Here is a 22,942-nt window from a genome sequence, read left to right on the forward strand (position 1 = left end):
CCGCCGCGCCGGGCCCGGCCCACGTTACAATCGCCACTATAAAGGCGGCGCGAACGCGGCGCCGCCCAGAGCAGCGGGGTCGGGGCGGCGGTACCAGCTCCGCGCCGCCCGCCCGCGGGGGCTCCCGGGGGACCAACGCAGCCCAGCTCATCCCATCCCAACCCCGGGAGCGGACTGACAGCTGGCCGTGGCCATGGACAGCTTGAGGAGGCTGGTGTGCGCGGAGAGCTGCCGGGCGCTGCAGGAGAAGCTGGAGAGCTGGTACCGGGACTACGAGGTGGGCCGCGGCCCCGGCAGGGGGATCCGCGTCTGCCGGGGGCTGCACGGGCCAGCCCGCCTCCCCCGCGGGCCCTCGGCGCGGGGAGGCCGCCCCAGCGGCGCCGTTGCCGCGGTGTCCGGGCCGGGCGGCGGTTTCCGCGGTGACGGCGGGACGCGGAGTGGTGGCGGCCACACCGGCTCTCGGGAGTAACCCAAACCCGCAGCTCCGCAGTCCTGGCCGCGGGGAGCGGCCGCCGCTTGGGATCCAAAAGGGATGTTTGGCCCACTCGTGCACCCAGCTACGGCGATGTTAACACCCAGTGCCTGTAGCAGCCGCAGCTTCAGCTGTTTTCTTTCTTTGCCAGCGACAACGTTCTCTGAAAGCCGGGAGTGGAGGTTAAAAGTGATATTTGAGCTGTAATGACTAAGTCTGGACTAGAAAAGAGTTTTGTGGTAAAAGACCAGCAGATGGAAGGACCGTGGGTGAGGGTCTGCTCTGAAGGAATCTCCTGTGGCCTGGGAGCAGTCAGGAAAACATGAGGAAAAAGGATGTTGGAAGTGAGAATGGGCTCACCCAGTCTCCTGGCTCTTCTAGGTGGGAAACCTGAGGGAGCCGAGAGGTGGCTGCAAGACAGCACTGCTGCAGAGGGGCTGCGGAAGGGGGGACACAGGTGTGAGGAGAGAATTTTGGGTATGGCCAGGGAGAAGGCTGCAGGTGGATGTAATAGGCTGCATGGAGGAGTAAGAGGTAACAGAAGACTGAGGAGGCAAAACAGCAGAAGCAAGAGAGAAGGTGTAAAATTAGGGAAAGATGAGACCTCTGGAGATCATCTATTCCAACCCACCTGCTAAAGCAGGATCACCCAGAGCAGATCGCACAGGAATGTGTCCAGGTGGGTCTTGAATGTCTCCAGAGAAGGAGACTCCACAACCTCTCTGGGCAGCCTGTTCCAGTGTTCTGTCACCCTCCAAATAAATTTCTCCTCATATTCAGATGGAACCTCCTGTGCTTCAGTCTGTGCCTGTTGCCCCTCATCCTATCATTTGGCACCAGTGACAAGAGTCTGGTCCCATCATCTTGACATTCACCCTTGAGATATTTATAAACATTGATGAGATCCCCGCTCAGCCTTCTCTTCTCCAAGCTGAACAGAACCAACTTACTCAATCTCTCCTCATGAGAAATGTGCTGTAGGCCCCTAATAATCTTCTTATCCATGAGCCTGTAACCATCTACTGTGTTCTATGGTTGCTGAGAAAAGGTGCTGAGCAGAGATGCAGCCTTTTCAAAGGAAGTCAGTTCATGGTATGCAGGAGTTACAGCATATTCAGTGTAACTCTCTGCAAGACCTTTGCCATGCAAAGGGCAGTTTTGAGGAGGAGTTTGAGAGCAGCTGGTAAAGTGACCACAGAGTGCAGGACACCAGAGGAGGAAGAACAGAGGCGTGTGTTTAAAGATCTTGCAGATGGGTGGTGGAGGTAGAACTGGGGAGGCCTGAGCAATAGTGAGAGCTGAACTCCCCTAAATAAATGAGGTAGTGTCTGAGGTCTTGGGAAAGAAGATGAGAGCAATTTCAGGCTGCCATTGCAGAAAAGGAGGAGCTGGCAGATGGAAGCACCATGGGTGTTATGTCGGTGCAATGAGCTGGAAAAATGCGCTTTGCAGTGGTGTTCTGGTGGAGGTTAACAGGGTGAGACTCTGCTCCTTGAGGCCAGGGGAAAGCATGTTGCAGCAATCAAAATGCAAGCTAACAGGAGCATGGTTGGGAGTTTTAGCTCTCTTGGAAGCTTGTGAAAACCATATGGAGCCATTAAAGCCCGAAGGCCTAGAGGGTGATCTATGTTGGAGATGAGACACAGGTTATGGATAAAGATTAAGGAAGCAGGTACAAATTATGTGTTCTCCTGGCAGGTGCAGTAGCATTCTGGACAGACTAACCCTGTCAACTCCTTTTCAGAATTACATTTGCTGACAGTGGTGTTGTTTTGCTGTTCTGTTGTTATCTAGGCATGATGCTGGACTTTGTCCATTCTTCAGTTGTATTTGTTTTAGTTGGTAGCTCTTAAAAATTGAAAAAAAAATTGTGTGGAGGCTTCATGTGGCTGTTGACAAAACTGGATAATAGCCTTATAGGTAGTATTTCAGCTAATACGGAAAATCAGATTTTAGACTAATATGTTTTTTTCATCCAATCTCCCATCTTATTATTTTAAAAACTCTGTGTTGAAAGATTTTAACACAGATTCACAATTTTTATTATTCCTCTTTTAGAGATATTTGTGGCTGTATCTTTATGGGTGGGAAAAGGAGTAAGTTTTCTCACCTAGTGAATTAACTGGGTGATATAAGTCCTGGTGTTTGTTTGCCTGTTAACAATGTGAACCTTTTAAAGATGAGTATTCTAGTGGATGCAGTAAGAAAAGATTGTGAAGTTGTAATTATAGGAAAAAAAAAAAAGTCATGATCATAACAGGAATAATTTTAAGTAGGAAAGCCCAGTCAGATTTATTAATACGCATTAATTTACAGATTAATTCCTGTGATCAGAATCTCAACCGATGCTGTGAAATAATAGAATTGAACTCTCAGATTCAAGGGCAGCTCTTCACAATCCTCAATGAAACATCTAGAGAAGGTAAATCAGTGCCTTGTCTTACTAGTAACACATTTCACAAGTGTCATCTTTTCAAGCTCTGGCTGTTTCTCTAAGTGTTCTCACAGTTTCTTAATGTATGTATTTTTTTTTTTTTAGGTGGGCATTATGCAGGTGTGGAAACAATAAAAACTCGTCTTCTGCCATGGCTAGGGACCTGTTTTTCCTGTGCTACTTCAGGAAGGCACTTTGAAGACAGCCTCTCTCTCACTCATGTATGTAGTAGATTTCTTTTAAGGAAACAGGACTGTGTGAATTTATACCTACAGGAGAACTCTTAACAACGTTCTGTTAATAATAGCCTCCCTCCCCGATTTTGCGTAGTGACATATGTCCTTAGTTGCTCATGGAGACAACTATGCTATTTCTCTGTCTCATCTTACATTTCCTTTGAAAGGGAAATCAAAGAGGTCATTGAAGTTACTTTTGGCCTTCTAGGGCTTATGCTGTTTCACAGTGAGTGACAATATGGAGGAATTTGCTTCGTAAGAGGAGCTATGTTCTTCTACTGCCTTCCTTTTCTAGGAAAAGAATTATGCTACATTTACCTTTGCAAAGACATCACAGAAGTATTTATACCGTATCTCTATTAGTAAAAACCTGCCACTGTGAAAATACATGTGTAAGCTGAAGGTCTGTATAAACCCTATGCATTTATCTGTGAACTCCTTTTGTTTTTTTGAAGAAAACAACTTTTGTTTAGTGTCTGAGCGTTATAATATCACCAGAAGGGGGGAAGAGAAAAGTTCTCATGTCCATCATGATACCGCATTCAAGCAGTGTGATTTTTGTGTTTCATTGTAGGATTCAGTTGAGAAAGAGAGGCAGCTGAGAGAGCTGGCCAGCAATCAGACGTTTCAACTACAAGAGCTGCAGGAAGAACTGACTTCAACTCGTCTACAGCTCAGCAATGTGCAACAAGAGTAGGGGAATTAATTGTGATCATTTTTCTTTGGGTTTTTAATTTTTTTTCAGTAAGCTGTTTGTTTTTCTTAACATCTAAATACTGATGGAGATTTGTAAAATGTTTCATTTCTGGCTTAAAAGCAGAGATTCAAAATACATCTAGGCTCTGTATTGTCTGTGTGTGTCCAAAGTGGGGTACAAATGATGCAGTCACACCCACATTCATGAATTGACTTGGTAGGTTTTGCTTCTGGCAGGGGAGTTGGGAAACGTGCCAGTATTCTACACAAAAGGGTTTTCTACAGTGCATGACCATCCCAGTGGAATTATAGTCAATGAGTTGTTGACTGCTGAGCAAACCTTGATAAAAATCTGTTGAGTAGCTATAGTGCAACACCTATCGAAGGATCTGCAACGTGTCATAATTAGTTATGGTATGTAATCATGTGAACATCTAAGGTCAAACCCCACTGTGGTAAGATGGAGGAAGAGACAGATTTTCAAATAGGTGACTAGAACTAAGCAATTTTTGTCCAGTTGCATAAAACACATTTTGTGGAGTGCTGTGTTCTCAATTTATTATACTAAGTGATATCAGGAATATAAAGTTCTCAGAACTGCAAACTGTATTAGCTAGATTAGAGGAAAGAGGGTCAACAGAATATTTCATCGTGTATCCTGATCTTGCTGATATCTGCTGTTTTCATAGAAATTTCACAGAAATTGTCCTGTCACTAGGATAGGGGTAAGAAGTGAAGTCTCTCTCTCCATATTTCTTATAAGCCCCCTTTAAGTATTGAAAGGCCTCAATAAAGTCTCTCTGAAGCATTCTCCAGGCTCTTCTCCAAGTCTTCTGTGAAGAATGGCTGAGAGAAGTGTTGCAACACTGATTGTTTTTGTGGCCCTCCTCTGGACCTGCTCTAACAGGTTCCTGCGTGTCTTGTATTGGGGGCCCCAGAGCTGAATGCAGTGCTCCCAGTGGGGTATCATGAAAGGGGAGTAGAAGGGGAGAGTGCCCTCCCTTGACCTGCTGGCCATGCTTCTTTTTATGCAGCCCATGATATGGTTGGCTTTTTGGGCTCTGAACGCACATTGCCAGCTCATTTCTAGTTTTTCATCTACCGCTTTCTCCACGTCCTTCTCCACAGGGCTGCTCTTAATCCATTTTTCTCTGCAGTCTGTACTGATACTGGTAGTTGCCCTGACCCAGGTGCATCACCTTGCATTTGGCCTTGTTGAACTTTGAGATTCACATGGGCCCACTCCTCAAGCCTGTCAGTGTCCCTCTGGGTGACATCTATTCCCTCAAGAGTATCAATTGCACCAGTCAGCTTGGTGTCATCCACAAACTTGCTGAGGGTGTGCTTGATCCTGCTGTCAGTGTCACTAATATTGAACAGTACCAGTCCCAACACAGACCCCTGAGGGACACTGCTTGTCATGGATCTCCATTTGGAAATTGAGCTGTTGACTGCAACTCTTTGGATGTGGCCATCCAGCCAATTCCTTGTGCATCCATCAAATCCTTATCTCTCCTACTTAGAGAGGAGAATGGTGTGTGGGACCATGGCAAAGGCCTTACAGAAGGCAAGGGAGATGACATCAGTTGCTCTTCCCGTGTTCACCAATGCATATTAATATCTTTCATTTCTCATCTTGGATGAATGCAGGCATTCCAGTTTTTTGCTATGAAAAAAAATCTCTCGGTCAACCCCAAATTAAAGATCAGTGCAGCATCCCCCTGAAAAGAAGATAAGAGGACAAAAAGAATAAGCAAACGAGCTGTTTTCTGTTGATATTTCTAACTATACAGAAGACATGTGAGATTGGTGGATCTTATTAATGTATATACCTGAAGGAAGGGTGTAAAGGAGAAAGAGCCAGACTATTTCCAGCAGTGCCCAGCGACCAGACCAGAGGCAATGCACACAAACTGGAACACAGGAGGTTCCCTCTGAACACCAGGAAACACTTTTTTACTGTGAGGATGGCTGAGCACTAGCACAGGTTGGCCAAGGAGGTTGTAAAGTCTTAATCCTTGAAGATATTCAAAAGCTATCTGGACATGGTTCTGGGCAACCAGCTCTGGGTGGCTCTGCTTGAGCAGGGGGTTGGACCAGATGACCTCCCAAGGTCCCTTTCAGCCTCAGCCATTCTGTAGTTCAGATATAAGTAAAGGTTGATTTAGGGGTGAGAGATTTCATTCCATGCTCCTGTTTGAATAGAAAGAGATTATTTGATGAGATGGAGAAAAGTGTGAGAAGTACAAGGAAAGTTAATCACTAATACAGAGTGGAGTGTGTGTGTGGCAGTTTGCAGTACAAGAAAAAGTCATTCTGGGTGATCTGTGAGAAGTGGGAAATCAGTGGTAAAGCTTTTGTACAGTTTTGTGGGTTGCATTTCTCTGTGTGGTCGGGTCAGCAGTATTGGCTGTGGTTTGCAAGGCAGAAGTCTGGAAGGTGGAGGGTTGGGAAGAGGTAATTCAAGCAGAGATGAAGTAATGCATGAAAGTTTCAGCACTGTAAATTGTTGAAATTGATGGAGAAACTGCAATTGAGTCTTAATGTAAATAGTGGGTCATAGCAAGATAATTTTGTTATTGCGTAATCAGATATGACTTTTTATAAGCTATTTGTGTGCTGATAGTCTGCGCAAAGCCCACTGTGATTGTTCTCATACGTTAAATTGGTGTGGACTTGGTCTGCTTAAACAGTCAGTTTGTCATATTAAATTCTCTGTAGAATCTCTGCCTTTACCATGAAGGTTATTAATTTTTCTTGCAGTCTGGCAAAAACCCAGTTGGCTCTTGAAGACACAAAGACCAAATCAATCACTACTGCTTTGGCAGCAGAAGATGAAATTGTTCAGCTAAAAGCAGTGTAAGAAAAATTGGATCTTGGGGTATTTGTGGCAGAAGAGACACAGTCTGTCATTTACCTGAGCGGGTTCTGTTTATTCTGCATTGTCCTATGCTGTAGCAAAAAATAAGTCTAGCTCCTTAACATCCTGTGGCTTTATTTCTTGGTGTTATATAAAGACAATTAGCATAAGTAGATCCATGTGAGAAGAACCCTTATGGCTGGACTTCTGTCCTTTTTCTTTAGGACAGAGGGAGGATTACTTTGAAACTAGCAGCTTGATAGCATAAGAATTTTGTATGTGAAGTTAAGTAGGAGAGAACCATACTCTGAATATAGCTGGAAACTGTTGTTTGCAATTTGCTATCGTGCTCTTGGAAGTTGTCTGTGTCTTAAACAAAAGACACTTCAGTCAGTCTCTCTTAAGTTCTTCACATGGCTTTTTCTTTTAGATCATTTAGCCAAATCCTTTTGTCTGTCTGCACAGAAGCAATGGCTATTGGCAATGTCAGTGTTTCTGGTTTAAATTTTGTTATTTTTTTTTATTTTCTAAGTGTGTTGGTCACATCTGAGAAGTTAATCTGGATCAGTAAGGGTGAAACTGAGGGATCTAACCTTTCAGTTTCAATACAGCGGTCCTTAAAACTATTATATTTTCCTTATGTGGCTTGACCTACAGACATTTCCAGAAGCAGTAATAGTTCTTCACTGTTATGAAATGTGGTCTATGTCTCTTCTATTTGTTTTGTTTGGGTTTTTGTGTGTTACACTACCAGAAAAGAATACAAATATAGTTGAAATTAATTCCAACAGCATGTGAATTCTTTTGATAACTGACATTTCAACCATGGAAATTTAACAAATCATACTTGTTAAATAAATGCTTGCAGAGTTTCAGAAAAATAACATTGCTGCTTTCAAAAATGGAGGGAATTTGACTTTGCTGCTTCACTGCAGGAAAGGATGTAACTGTACATGAGTTTATCTTTCCTTTTAGGGTAACTGAGAGGATGAACTACTCCTGATAAAGATGAGCAAATGAAAACACCTCAGGCCATTAGAGTTTCTACTTCAGGATCAGATTGAATCTCACATGTTCATCTGTGAATGATAGTGTTGTCAGATTTCATCCATGGGTTTTCCTAGCAAGGGTTGATCACTTGGATTTTAATTTTTTGGATGACTACCTGGGGTACAAACTCATATTCTTATAAAATGGGGTCTTTGGATTTGTTGAGTGAAAAGTAGCTCTTATAACTTCTTGATTCTTAGATATAACCTGACTGCTGCCTTCCTGATTAGAATTATTAGTAGGGGATAAAGGATCTCACAGTTCCCATATGTAGGTTCCCATATGTAGACTGGACAGAAACTCACATTGCCATTTGTACTACTGAGAAGAACAAAACATTCCTATCTTCCCATGAATTCAGAAATTCCATAATTTCTACATACTTATGGTTCATGTTTGCTCACAGTTTAGTTGATACTGTACATTTGCATATTCTGCCTGGGTAGTCAACTTTTGATTTGATCAAATGTGCTACTTTTCATATTCTGTGAATTATATTTTGAAAATTTGAATCCTTTTAGTTGGGTGAAATCAGATTTGCCTAGTCTTCACCTGCCTGTCAAAACCAGAATCCTGCTAAAAGTAGAGAAAGTGAGGTCAGGACAGATCTGTGACACTTAGGGATGGATTTATTTAAAAATAAACTGTATCCCTAAGATACAGTTTGCCAGGAATGCCTTTCGCACTTTTGTCTGTAAACTTGGTTTTTGAGACTTTTGGAATAGCTGGTGATCTCATTCCTCTTATCTACAGTCTGTTTGCCTCTCTTGCATACTTAAATTAAAAAATGTTTTGTTAGACATCTTGGTCTGCTGGGCTGTTAGAGCAAATGTGGTCTAGACTCAGTATAGTTAACCTCTATAGCCAGTAGATGCTTTTGTTATATCAATATATTAATTTTAACAGGATTTAGCTATTTCCTGTAGAATTATGAAGGAAAATACACATTTTTTTAAATGAATAATGTTCAACATTCAAAAATATTGGAAGTTATTCAGGGAAGGACAAAAATTGTGCATTAAAAGCTGTTATATGCAGACTGAACAAAATCCTATTAGCATGGTTACAAATGGAAGCTTATTACTAGGGTGCTTAGACTTGGGCCAAGGTCTGGTTGAACTTGAGCAAGTCAGACAACTCACTTGGAAGTAAATGAGGCCAAGAGGACTTTCTTTCTTTATCTCCTGTAGAGGACCTATTATATAGAATGGCAGGAAGAAATTTTGATAAACATGGTTGTAATTGATAACAGCCAATATGGGAGCTTGAATTAGCTGCCTGAAGACCTTGTAGTGTCGCTGTTCCAGGGGGCTCCTAAAAATAGGTTAATCAGGCATGTGGCCAAAAATCACATAGGTGGAGTTGCTCTTGCCTTGAATTTCAAGGCAGTCTGACTGAATGAATCAGGCTTAGCCCAAGAACTGTGATGGACTTTATCGGTAATGAATTGTTTGAAACTGGAGTGTAGCAGTGGGCTTCATTACCTAAACAGCATTAAGCAGAAACTTCACACAAATTCTCAAGGCTGTTGTTATTTTCTCCTGGGACACTGGCTGAAGAAGCCTATATTATTTTTAAATGGTGAGATGGCGGCATTTAAAACACTAGTTATAGCCTTAAAATAAAAGTGGGTTATGAAAACTCTTCTGATTTTTCTAAGAACTATATTTTGTCTTTTTTGTTCCAGTTTATTTTTTAGCATCTACATGTCTTTAACAGAAAAGTGAAAATACTCTCATAATTTCAGATTAATATTTAGCAGTAGAGTGAATGAACAATGAAACAGGGGAAACTCTGAATACTGCATATATTTAATTAACATAGAAAGGATTAGTGTTAAGGCTTACGAAAGTCAGCATTGGTAATTCATAAATGTGTCTGTCCTAAAGTTGTTTTTTTACTTTTGGTATTTAGTTTTTCTTCCAAAGAAAGAAACATTTGTTTTCAGTGGTGGCTTTTGTTGTTTGTGCCTTACCATATGACTTATGATGAACAATGTAAGATGCAGGTATTTTTGCTGGTTTAAGTCAGTCATAGGCTTTCCTGTTTTTCTTTTTCTTGTGTGCGTGTGTGTTGTTGTTGTTGTTTTCCCCTCTCCTGATTAAGGTAGACCTATAATTAAGCATCTGTTTGTATTTGTAATCATTGTCTGTTGTCATGCTGAAAAGATGGAAGCTTTGTGGATCTCAGAGCAGTGAGATAAAGACCATCAAAAATTGCTTTAAAACTGTCTGAAAACTCCCCACATGAATAGGGGTAAATAGCAAAAAGAAAATAAAAGAGAAGTATTTTTATTTATCCTTTCTGTTGGATAGTTACTAACACTGCATGCTCTGTCTGCATTGTCTATCATGGCAATTTAAGGAAAGCTTTTTCTTTGGTACATAATGATTCTTCCTCATCTCTAGAACTCGTCTTCCCAAATCTACTTTCCGTTTGCGGTTGTTCTTTGTATTAGAATTCTTTAGCCCTCTTTTATTGCTGTTCTGCTAGAAGTCCCTGCTGGAGGAGCTGACTAAGGATGTCCACGGGATTGTAGGATTGTAATAGTATCTGCAGCTTTCCCTGCCCAGGTTAGAAGGCTGGTCTTTCCTCTTAGCACATGCGCTGGCCTCATCTGTGGTCTCTCAGTCAGCACGATGCTTAAAGGATTAGAATGGGAAGCTTGTCAATTGATAGGTGGTTCAGAGCCTGAAAAGTCTTGCCAGGGTCCTTCAGTAAAGAAAAAGAAGGACAGACTGAATGCCTCCAAAATGAATAGAAAGCTTTTTTTTTTTTTTTTCTTTTGGAAAATGGAAAGCAACAGCAATATCTATGTTTGGAGGGGAAACAGGTGTTGGGATGCTTTCTAATGTTAAGTAAGATTAAAGGACAGAAGGTAAACTTGCCTAACTGGTTGTCTGCCACTGTTTAAGAAACATTGCTTCTCCTAGGGTGAGCAGAAGAGGTATCTTTAGCTTTTTATATTACTTGAATAACATCATTGGTTATACCCTTTGACTGACTAATATATTCCAGCAAAGAAAAGAACCCAAGGACCTGATACAAGAAAATACCTAGAGTCTTAAACTCTAGGAAATAGAACTGAGCTAGTTTAGTTTGCATCTTAAATATGAGAAAGAAACCCATTTCTTTCTTAGACCTCATAATCTGAGCTAACGCAAGGACACCAAATGTTAACCAGTGATCTCTCCTGTAACATAACGTGTAGTGTATCCAGTCTCCTGCCACACCACACTTTTACATTTTAAAGGGTAATTAAGAGTATGGTTTGGAGTATGCTTTTTTAAAACTCTTCATTTCCCTGTATTTCAGTATAAGGGACATGCTCAATATTTCTGCTCTTTTTTTGTTCTTTTTGTTTGATGATGAGGATTAACTGATAGATGGTTTGCACTGGTAGAAGGATGTCTTGTGACTGACTTTATTCTGTGTGGTTAAGTCTGAAGACTTCCCGTGCCCAAGAGGAGGATGCCCTGAGGAAGTTAGGTTGTCTGAATGACTATGAGCAGCAGATCGAAATACTGCGGGATGAGATTACTATCCTGGATGCCCAAAATTCTGTTCTCCAGAGCAGGTAGAGGTGTTATTCAGGGAAGTCACTGAATCAGAGAAATAGCTCACGTTAGACAGCATTAATTCTCTCCTCATTTGAAGTATAAACAAAAGCTAGGCTTTTGTACTTTGTTATGAAGCAACATAAACTCTTCAGTGATTTCTCCTAGGGCCCAAATGTTTTAATTTCAAGCAGCTATGTTAAGTTTCTGGCAAAAGAGCAAAGAGAGCAGCTTTACAAAATACATTGAAAGCAACCATACGGTATAAAAAGAGATGGCCAGTTTATTTGTTTACGTCATCTTTGGATACTATACCATTGCATCTTGGAACTGGTTACATTCTCACTTGTTTCACTTTACAACTCCTCAGTGGTACTGAAAGAGGAACAAATGTCCAGAGCATTACTAGTTAAAAATGTGTTTCCCCAGAACGAAGTGCTTGGCTGTACACACTTTAGGAATTACTTTAATTTTGTTGTTCAGGCTCTAGCACATAAAATGTATTGACACAAATGCCTTCATATTAGATTAACCAGTTGCAGCTTTACTTCTTTAATAATGTCGGCTCAAAGTCTCATCTTATCCTGGAAATAATTAAATTAACACAACTCTGCGTGCTGGACAAAAGCTTCTGAGGATGGTGAAGTGACCTCTTTCTTCTTTCCATGTCTGTCACAGGCTTGCACGGAGCCGTTCTCCTTCCCCAAGGCGCAGTGAGATCAAGTCATCGAGTCTGCTTCCCTCAAGGAGCTGCTCCCCCGGCCGAGCCAGGCGCACAAACACTTCACGCCGCGCCTGCCTCATAACTCGCTTTGGTGACATTTATGCTCAAGAACGCTTGGATGCAGAGACCCTTTTGAGGACATACATCAGTGACATGGAGATGGTGCAGAGGATAATATACATTGCAGCTGTGGTAAGAAAAGTATATGTATTGTTTTACAGGCCAGAATAAATTTTTTTATAAAATATTATGGCTGGATTGGATTAAATTTTGCGTAAATTAGCATTTCTGTGAAATATGGAGAAGAAAACTTCTCTTCTTTTTTCCCTTTTTATTTCCCCTTCTTCCCCTCACACTTTTACACTGAATTCTCAGTTTAGTGTCCTTTTCTGACTGTCGTGTCCCGCCAGTAGGACAGGGTCAGCGATCTACAGTACAGGTGCTAAAAGGGGCACGTAAGAATGAATGGCTCTGAAAGGTAGATGATTCCTGCACTAAACACCACTGCCTCATTTAGATGAATTATTTTGGGAATACTACATTTTAGAAAGCTAAAAACCTTTCCATGTCATGCTTTCCTCTTGTAGCTATGTGCTTTTCTATTAATAGTTTTATTTGGTCCCTTGAAATTACCTAGATACCTCACATTTACTAGGAATCTGAAGAAATTTTTCATTCTTCTTTGCTATAAAATTGATGTAGTACAAACCTATGCCAGAGAGGCAGTGTGTCTCTTCATGTGTTTGACCCCAAGCACACTGAAATTACTGAAGTTTTTTTCCCACAGCTGTCATTCAGTTTACACTCTCTAATTCAGCCTTTCTGCCCAACAGACAAGATGTGCTCCTGTCTGACCTGATAGGCTGTGCACATGAAATGCAATTATATTACTGAATTCTGCTCTTAATATCTTTGCATGTGATTCCATTGATTGTGAGTGTGTGATGGAATCTTACATAAAAATAGAAAGATAGGTGGGAAGCTTTTCAGTTCTGTCTTCTGCAAATAAATCACACTTGATTTAATCAGAGAAGTCTGCCCAGATGAGTACTATTTTTAACTTTCACTTTTACAGCAGCATTTTATGCTTCTCCTTACAATGATAGTACTGGGTTAAGTTCATCCTCTCAGATAACTGATAAAAAATTAATCTGTCTTCTGGGTTTAACTAGATGTTCTTTGTGTTTGCAGGAGTCTTTTAGTGTGGCTAAGATGGCCTATAGGCAGTTCAAAATACGTGTGAGAGACACTCTGTCTCTAGGTCACTCGGGGCCTGAGTCACTTGAAGACACTGTCCTGGATTACATAGTTCGCCATGAGGATCTGTATGACGTTCAAGCCAGTGTCAATGTAAGTCAAGGGCATTGAGGAAGTGACATGTTGATCTGTTTCAGTAGCTCATAAATTCAGAGTGTGTAAACTAGAAATGCACTGTAACCTGAAGAAGGAAAAATGTTTACTGCATGGATTTTATGTCTTGTAGCTGTTTCTTTTTCAGAATAATATTGTGGTATGGCCCAGTAACCACTTGTTTTATTTGCCAGTGCTTAGAGTGTCTCTGTCTGCCAGAATAATATTTTTTGCAAGATACAGTGTAACTGTCCTAATCAAATAAATGTAAACTAAATTTCATATTTTTCTTAAATTCTGTGCTCTGCTGAAAAGCTGCATCTCCCTCCTAAGGTTGATACACATGATGTAGCTCATACTTTATTTCTAAAATAACACCGTGTTCTTTCTGAAGCTAATATTTTCTGGAATAGCCTAAGACAACATTGCTGAGAGCTTCTTATGCTGTTTTGGTTTTGGTTTGGTTTGGTTTTTTAATGTAGAAAGCTGAGAGGCGTATTTAGGAGGGATTTCCATACTACCCATGAATAAAAGTGTTAATGAGCTCAAATTACTCAATTGTGTTTATTTTCAGGAAGTAATTCGTTCCATGAACATCAACCCGAAGATTTCATTTCCACCAGAAATTGATTTCATTGTGATCAGCACTTTGATTCGAGAGTTGTGCTGTGTGGCTTTTTCCATGCAGACACTCATTCCTCCTCTTGATATTGCCTTTGGTACTGATGGAGAACTTTTCAGTGAGACCAAGTAAGAACTCTTTATTTTCAGTCAGATTATTACTGTTTGAAAAATCCATCAAGCTGTATAGTCTACTTATTTCCTAATTAATACAAAGGTTTGAGATTGCTAAATATTAATTTGGGGAAAATACTTTTGGTTTGTAGTGAATTTGATATTAAGGTCTATGATGGTATATAAATGCCAGAATGCAGACCAGTGTTAACAGCTTTTTTAATGAACAGCAGAGCAATTTTCTGGATAAACTTTGGTCTCCAGAGCATGTTTAACTGGTCATTTAAGAGGAAAATGATGATCAGCTTTCTTTTCCCTGCTTAGTCTCTGCCTCCAGGATCATCACCATGTGTGCTGCGACCCCCAGGCTGTGACTGCTGTACAACATATGGATGTTAATACACCCCTATCTCTTGTGGTTTAGAGCTGACCAAAAAGAAAAATGCCTTTTAAAAATGGGAATTTTGTTTAAAAAATGCACACCATATGATAGTTTTTGGTGTTTTTTTTTTTTCTATAGGGTCAGGGCTGGTTGCTTTGCTAGCTGGCAGGTAATTGCAGGGAACTTCTGTGCCTTTGAGAAAACTAACAGGATTGGTAGCTCCAAAAAAATGCCTTTCAAGAGCAAGAAAAACCACAGCAATAAGGAGGTTTCTAATAATAATTTAAAACAGAATGGAACCCAGATGGGGAAGAGCTTGAGAAGCCAAGGAGGGAAACAGAGAAGATAAAAGTAGTCCTTTAACAGGAGAGTGAAAAGCCATAGGTGCCTACTTAATGATCCTGCCAAAGCCTGGCAGTGAGCTGGGTGATACCCAAATTGGCTGAGTTCAGAAGGCAGCAATGCTGCGCTGTAGGCTTGGGATGCTTTCTCCACCTACTTATGTGTGTGGTCTTCAAAAAACAGGCGTAATGTTCTTATATGTGCTTCTGCAGGAGACATACGCACATCTATCCTCTGTATAGATAAATACGTGGCATATATATGTTTACATGTATAGCATATGGATGTGATACACAGAGACGGAGCAAAATTTGTAGAAATTAAAATAGCTCTGTTAGTTGTGCATAATGCTACTCTATAAAGGACTGGCCAAACCTCATCATACCCTATACCTTCCTCCATGCAGAGCTTCATGCCTCAGTTTACAACATTGTTTTATGTAAGTGACTATTGTATGTAAGTTACTAATGCATTGCTCTTTGTTCTGAGTTTGAATCCACAAAACCAGACGTGTATTATTCAGCCAATATTGCACACTTAGGGAGGTAATAAATATCTGGTATGTTAATACAGGCCTTCAAAATAATTTTTCTTAGATAAAAAGTCCCTGTTTCATTATCAATATCTGTAGATCTTGCTAATAAAATTGCCTCATGTCTCTTAAGATACTAGGATTTAACTTTATAGTTGAGAAAGAGTATTTCTGTAATATCTTCTATAGGGGTCTTGTTTTAGCAAGTTATTTCAGGAAGATGGGATGACTATTCCTGCCAAAATGCTGCTTAGGAGATTTAATCTGTCAGTAGGCCCAAGGACCTTGTGTGTGGGTTATGCAAGAATATGGTCTAGTGGCTTTCTGCAGTGTGAGATGCCTTTACTGGAGTGTCTCTCAGTAAGCAGAAAGTATATTCTGCTTAGTCTGTCTTACAAATGCATTTATTTACAGGTTCACTTAATACTTATTTTTGTGATATGGAAATATTGTCAAGAAATGTGCTTATGAGCTCTAACGAGTATTCTGCTTTTTATCAGCTTTCGCAACTTGAAGCATCATGTTTCTCTTTTGGCACTTACATGCAGACATTTCTTGTGCTCTGTTTCAACAGGTACTATCGTAGTTTTGACTCTGATTTCACAGCTCTGTTGGTGGCCTATCATGTATGGCCTGCTCTGATGGAAAAAGATGTTGTAATTTTGAAGGGAGAGGCAGTCACAAAAAGAGGAGCTTTGGTATGTACTTTAAGGAACATATTAAGGGAAGTAATAGGATCTAAACACTGTTTTAAAATTTAAAAAGGTAAATTCTTCATTGTTCCCCATATAGCTGGAGTTATGCATATCAAATATAAGTTAGGTCTTCGTGCCTCATCCTGTATTTAGGATGAACAGTTCCATTTGCCTTAATGTATTCATTATGCAGATGATTGTCAGCAAAGCTTATTCTAAGGAGGCAGTTTACTGTGTTTACTCTCCGTCCTCAAGCCTTGTCTCCAGCATGGGAAATCTGCTTGCCCAATCTGTTAAATGCTTTCTCTCAAAAGAGGTTTGTGAAACTCTTCTCTTGTAGTGGTCTCGCAGAAGTAGAAGTAGCAGCAGAGGCCGAAGCCGCAGCAGTAGCCCTGGTCCTCTTCTAGCCCACCACGTAAGCCCCAGCTGAATGCTTGTAGTATAAACAGTATCAAGTATTTTAAACTCAGAATGAAGGCAACCTTTTAAAAATTGCTCATGTGCCACACGTACAATTTAACATTGGGAATAAATGCCTTTGCTGGGTCTGGAATGAGGTGAAGTTGAACTGACAGTTATTGCCTGGTAGAATTATCAGTGGAGATACCGTATGAGAAGTAGATCATAGTTAAGTTCTCGGAAGTGTCAACTGTGAATCTCAGAATGCTTTCCCCTACTCTCCCTTGCCTCACTAGCCTTCTGAATAACTAATTGAGTCACCTGGAAGTGTTTTTGTCATCTGACAGTACGTACACAGCACATGGTTCCTGCCTCCTGGAATTAGTAATATAACTTTACCCTCTAATGCCTCAGAGGAGCAGAAAATCAGTGTAGGGTGGGCAAAAGGGGAAAAACTGAGGTGGTACTAATAAGTTATGTAAAACCTTAACGGAGTTCTGTGTATGGTATACTAACACAGTATTTTTAATTATTGATATAGGTGCCCTCAACTTAAAATATGAATATTAAAAATGTGACAGGCTTTGGTTAAGACTCACTCTTTTGTGCGTATGCAGGGTGTGAAAGAAAAACTAGGAAGTTGTTGAATTTGACTTTGTAGCAGTGGAACTGCACTGCTAGAGTAACACGTGCAAATTTTCTGAATGTTGGTGGGTCCCCAGGTGCCTTTCCTGAGTACATTTCTTTAGCACACCTGAGTTTCCTTTTCTATTTGTCTTGCAGTTGTCTCGAAGCCGCAGTCCTTCACCACTGAGGAGCACAAGCCCAAGTGAGTGAGCATATTAGTTCATACTGACTCATGTTTTTCACATTAAGCTCTTGAACAACTGAGTAAAGAGAAAAATAACATGCTGAAGGTCTTTGCCTCTAAAATACTTGTCCAAGTCTTATTTTTAAAATGGGTAGCCCCTTTCTTTTCTGGAAAAAGGCTGAAATTTCTGACTTGGAGAAGAACTTGTTTTTCACTCTACTCGGACCACTGCCATGAGTTCTCCCTGCTGGTTGCCTTTATTGTGGCCAGTTTATATTAAGTAAAGCTTGCTTTCTTCCCTACACAAGAGACAGTTATCTGCATGCCTGTTGGCTCCATGCCTTTCAGAATCCAGAGATACCTAAGTGGTGATGGTGAGGTGAGGGATTTCACACAGTATGAATGTGTGCCCATCTTGAAGCCAAGCCAGTTTGGAGGTTTAGAGAAAAATAGTTGTACTGAAATGTGTCTCTTTCTTCAATAGGGCGTTAACAGAACACACTCCTGTGATGCAGTTACATCTGGATCCAAGAACTTCACTTGTGCCTTTTCCTGTCAAGAATACCTCAAACCTTGCAATAATGTGAATGGCAGCTGTCACTCCAAATGGAGTTTGTGTTCAGTGTGGTTTTTAGAATTATAGAAGGCTTATTTATGATTTTAGAAACTAATTCAACCCTTCTGATTAAAAAAAAAAAGTGTGTGCAATACAGGATCATACTCATTTGGCAAATTTTGCAGAGCACTGAGTAGTGCATGCTGTAGTCCTGCAGATGAAATTATTGCATCTAGAATGTTTTCGACAGATTCCAAGTGATGCAGTTTAGAGGATGTTTAATATAACCTAAATGGTGAACATTACAGAATGTTGAGGTTAGCTGTTACTTGAAAACAATTTCGTTAATTGGTGCTTATTTACAATTTTAGAAAACAGCAATAATCTTAGAATGTGCCAGTCCCACACAGCAGGATTTGAAATACGTCCTTGTGGCAAACTGACTTTTCTAACTACAATGTAAAAGTTGCACAAAACGTTCATAAACTAGCAATACTTCAGCAATCCCCAGGACTCTATTGCCATTTACTTATGAAAGCATGGGAGTGTGCTTTGGCAAGGCAGTAATAGTCCTTGTTAAATTCATTGTTACTTAGAAATGAATATCATAAAAATTTGTAGTTTGAAACTGAAGTATTTTGAAAGTGTGCCACTGACTATTTGTAGGCTTGAAATGCTTGCTTGAAGTGGCCTATTTGGTACCGCTTTTAATGAGTTCCACACCAGACTGATAGATTGGTAATTCTTGTGAACATGGTGAAAAAACCTGTCCAGTTAGCTCCTACTGTGGGTGTTTGTTATATTTTAAGTGTAAAAGTTAGAAACCCAAAGAGATTTTATTCTGGCACTTTAAATAGTTTGTTCCCTTTGTAAATGTTTGTTTTAATATCAGCATTTTTGTTTTTGAGAGAACTGATACTGTCTTCCTCTCAGAACCACATCTGTAGGGCCAGCCTTAAATACAAGCCACACAAGTGACTGCTTGTGGCCTCGTGCTTTTACACGGACACACAGGATTTGTCGTAATGGAGCTGATGAGTAATTCACCAGCTCCACTGGTTCATTCCAGTTAATACCTGATGCTTCAAAGGTATGTGGAGCATTGCCCAAATTAATCTCCACAATTGTGGAATAGGCACAATCAGAAGGAGGAAAAATTCCTTTCTGCCTCCTCTCTTAATCAGCCTATACCCAGGAACATGGCATTGCATTAGCACGTCTGTGATAACACGAGCACACATTTTTATTGGTTCTGAAACTATTTAGTCCTTAAAATTAAGGTACAGGAGCAGATTTTGTGATCCTTTTCCAGGGATCTTATGCAGATTGACACATCCATGCTCTTTCTCTCTAGTTCTTGTGTGGCTTAAGACTTTGGCACAAGGATCTTTGGCACAGGATCAGATTTCAGGCAGACTTTAGTGTTGGTCCCCAAGAGCCGTGGGTCAGCTGTGACTTGAGTTCTACAGATGTATTTTCATTGGAAGTAGGCCATTAGTAACTGAGAAGAGCAAAATGAGGCTCTGTGTGTAGAGAGTTATTCCCAGAGCCACTCTGACTGACCTAAGGGGACACAAAGGCACATGCATCGATGTGATGTGCTTTGTTATCCAAGAAAATCACAGGAGAAAATGCAAAGCAATATATTTCCTCATCTAAGAGCCTGCTTGTTGGTCACAGCTATGGATCTGAGCTTGAAGCAAACCTGCGTATTTCTGCACTGATCTCATGACTAAAACCACCACAGTTGTGGAAAAAGTGAGCACCTGCAACTTGTGTGGCAACAGGAGGCTATTAGATATTTTGAATATGGTTTTGAGCAGAAAAACTAAGAATTTCTCAAAATCTTCTAATTACCAAGGGCTAGGGAGGTATAGTTTTTTTTTTTTTTTTAAAAAAAAAAAAAAACCCTAGCTGTCATGTGTTTGTCTTCTGCATATAATGACCAAGACATGTCTGTCTTATTAAGTTGAAGTAAGGTTCCACACCAACTGTTAGAAAACCAAGACCACACCAAGGAAATATGTTTTTTTCTTGACAAGCATGAGAGGCAGGGTAGTTCCAGACTTGCACACACCTGTGATTGCACTAGGAACTAGTATTCCCAAAGGTCTAAATTGGCCATAAAAGACAAATTTGTGGTGCTTGGTTGACCATCTCATCTTACACCCCCAGCAGGTACCTAGAGAACTAGTTAGTCTCAAAGTAAAAAACTAATGAAATGACAGCCAGTGACTTGTTTTGGTAGGGAGAAAGCAGCTCTAGGATTTTTTTTTTTTCCATTATGTTTTAGAGCAGAGAAAACTGTTTTCATCAAAATAAGAAGTCAGCCCACAGCAATTAGTTAAACAATTAGTTAAACAAACCTTACTCTACTCAGCTGTACTCTGCAGCCCATAGTCTTTCTCTAGGAATAGACTGTTTTGTACTACTTGCCTGCACGGCTTATTTATAGCAAATCAAATCTGTAGGTCAGATAGAAGTTTGGTTTTGGTGTCAAGTTACACACTAATAGCTCCTGTGCTGCTTTTTATCCACATGACAACAGTGCAGACAATGCATACCAATAAAGATTATATGGAATTAACCAGCAAATCCAAAATAACTTATAAAAAGGGACTTCTGCATTTGCTTGTAAGACCCTATGAAAGAATGGAACATTAATGTGAAATCAATGACTCAATACTGTAAGAAGAGTTTTTAAAATCTTCAGTAATATTTGGGTTTTTTTCCTTTTTCTTTTCTCAACCACAAGCCCGGATAATGCCACGCTTATAAATACAGCAAAACAGAAATGGTAATTCTAGTAAGTGACAAATTCTAATAAGTGACAAATTAAAAAAAGCCAGTAAGGCTTCTGTTACAAGATATTTTTGAAACAGTATGATCATGATCGAAGTGTTAATAGCAGGAAAAAGAAAGCTAGATTTTGAGCTAATTTAATCTCTTTGTAGATGGACTGATGGAGTGAGACTGCACAGGATGTAAAAAAGCACCAGCTTTGGGCCAAGGTGTTCATGCAGAACAGCACGTTTGTGAGGGATTTTGAGATTGCTAGAGAATTTCCCTGCATGTCAGCTCTTTGAAGGCTGATTTTATCTATCTCAATTCAAAGGCTGTCCTGGAGTCAGTCTAAACATGTGTATGTTTTATCCCCCATTTCTGGGAAAGTACAGTGTCATCAAAACAGCTTCAGTCTTCAAGGTTTGCAGCTCAATAACATAGAGACTCATGCAGAGCTAGTGGATACTGAGGGTAAATGGCTCAGCTAAATTTGCTACTGCGAGATGAAGATTTAAATTCAGACATTATCTTTGGTAGATTCTCCCAGCATCCTGACAGGAGAAAGAAAGTTGGGAGCAGGAGGCTGGTGGAGTCCTCCCATCTAATTTTTCTGGCAGTGAGCTGTGGTGCTGATCCAGTCTTGTAGGAGTCTCTGGAGATGGGTGGGAAGTTAAAGCAAAAATACTTTACAGCCTGAAGAAAGTAAATGTGAAGGCTGAAAAATATCAGAATACTCACTGGAAAAGATATGCCTGTACATCCTCCAGGATTTGAGCCTTTTAACTTCACTTTTATATTGCATGTATGTACTGCAAAAGTTTGTCATCCCATAGAAGTGCCATGAGAATTACTGTCAGCTTTATGTAACCTTTGTCAGCCATTTTTGATTGGTGTTAACTACACAATGATTTTCTTACTGTAGTATTAAATAATCTAGCTTTGTATTAAAGAAATGAAAATCTGTTTGCTATGGCTTGCAGCCACATTAGCATGTGTTCAGATCGAATGTTTGAAGCTTTAAGACTGTGTTGTGCTTCTTCTAGTCATGCAGCATACTAAGCAAATACACGGAAGAAATGTACGTTTCATTGTATCCAGGTTTTTGAAGGTTTAAAACAACACGTGTAAGCAAATCTGTCACAGGCTCTTGCTGAAATACAGCTGTGTTGTTTATGAGCACTTGGTGTCATTTTACTGTTAGCGGATGAAGGCATGAACACAGATGAAGTGGGTGGTGTATTTATGCTTTCTTATGGCTTTGAGAAGGCAACACTTCCGCCTTGCAAAAGCATCGTTATCAAAGTAATGTCACCTGCTTGGAAGTACAATGTCAGTATAGAGCAGCTATGTAGAGTACAATGTCAGCTATTAGTATTGCTTCCTGTGAAATTGTTTTTTCCTAAAGGACTTAGGCCTGCATTCAGAGGTGTTCATTTGACAAGAAAAGAATTTATCAAGAGAGATCACTTTAGGCTAATTCCTCCTCTTTACAGTAGCTGGCATTTAGCCTTTTACATTAGACAAATATAATCTATCACAAGTAGGTATGACACCGACCTTTGTAAACTGCATTCAGGACCTTCAGTGAAAACCTGTCTCTTTGTTGATGATACATGTGCCTGCAAAACAGCATGAACAAGACAAACATTTACTATTTGGAAGCATCATCCTCTATTCACATAAACCATTTTGCCCTATGAACTTTTATTCAGTTTGCACTTTTTATGGCTGACTCATTTGAATTAATAAAAAATAAATGAAATTTTTAAAGTGTGGCAAGTATTTTTCAAGTTTTGTCTATTTTCTGGTAAAGTGTGTTTCTCAGGTACTTTGTTAATGAAAAAATAATGCAAAACGTTGCAGTTTAGAAAAATCATGCGAAGTTTATTGCATAAACATACTATACTTTTAAAAAAATATTAGAATATGAAGTTATGTCAAATAGCTTTCTATCGAGGTTTTGATTGTGGGGTGACAGTAAAACCCTGGCAGATGCATTGTTAACCCCCACTCCCCTCCCTCTTTTCCCCCTTCAGCCCCTCCCTCTCCCCCCTTCCCACCAAGGACAGGCAATCAGGAGGGAAAGAAGGACAGAGAGAAGAGAGTTGGAAAAATTAGTAATGCTTTACTAATTCTACTAATAAAAATAGAGAAAATAATACAAAATATAGAAAACCAATCTTGAAAGTCCCAGCAACTGCTGGGCTGGCACCCAAAGTCCTGGACTGGACTCTGCAGCCAACCAGAACTGGACTCTGTCACTAGGCCTCAGTTCACAGTGAGGACTAGCAAGGTCCTCTCCTAATGTCAGCCATGAGGAAAAGGAA

The 22,942-nt window shown here is 40.2% G+C and overlaps 1 protein-coding gene across 4 annotated transcripts; it reads left to right on the forward strand.

The window, feature by feature from the left end:
* The first annotated feature begins 4 nt into the window (after positions 1 to 4).
* SPATA18 (spermatogenesis associated 18) lies at positions 5 to 22,385 on the forward strand. Of its 4 annotated transcripts, XM_065060874.1 has the most exons (13): positions 5 to 277; positions 2,789 to 2,894; positions 3,012 to 3,127; positions 3,717 to 3,835; positions 6,602 to 6,697; positions 11,191 to 11,325; positions 11,984 to 12,221; positions 13,221 to 13,379; positions 13,954 to 14,129; positions 15,945 to 16,068; positions 16,406 to 16,480; positions 17,248 to 17,293; positions 17,760 to 22,385. In XM_065060874.1, exons 1-13 carry the CDS (start codon positions 194 to 196, stop codon positions 17,765 to 17,767), a joined length of 1,482 nt encoding a protein of 493 aa, XP_064916946.1. In that variant the 5' UTR covers positions 5 to 193; the 3' UTR covers positions 17,768 to 22,385. The 4 variants fall into 4 exon arrangements, with proteins under 4 accessions (XP_064916946.1, XP_064916943.1, XP_064916942.1 ...); XM_065060870.1 differs by lacking the exon at positions 11,191 to 11,325 and having other exon boundaries at positions 7 to 277; XM_065060871.1 differs by lacking the exons at positions 11,191 to 11,325; positions 16,406 to 16,480 and having other exon boundaries at positions 6 to 277; positions 17,760 to 21,794.
* Positions 22,386 to 22,942: the final 557 nt, after the last annotated feature.

This window comes from Columba livia, chromosome 4, assembly GCF_036013475.1.
Source record: "Columba livia isolate bColLiv1 breed racing homer chromosome 4, bColLiv1.pat.W.v2, whole genome shotgun sequence".
NCBI lineage: Eukaryota > Metazoa > Chordata > Aves > Columbiformes > Columbidae > Columba > Columba livia.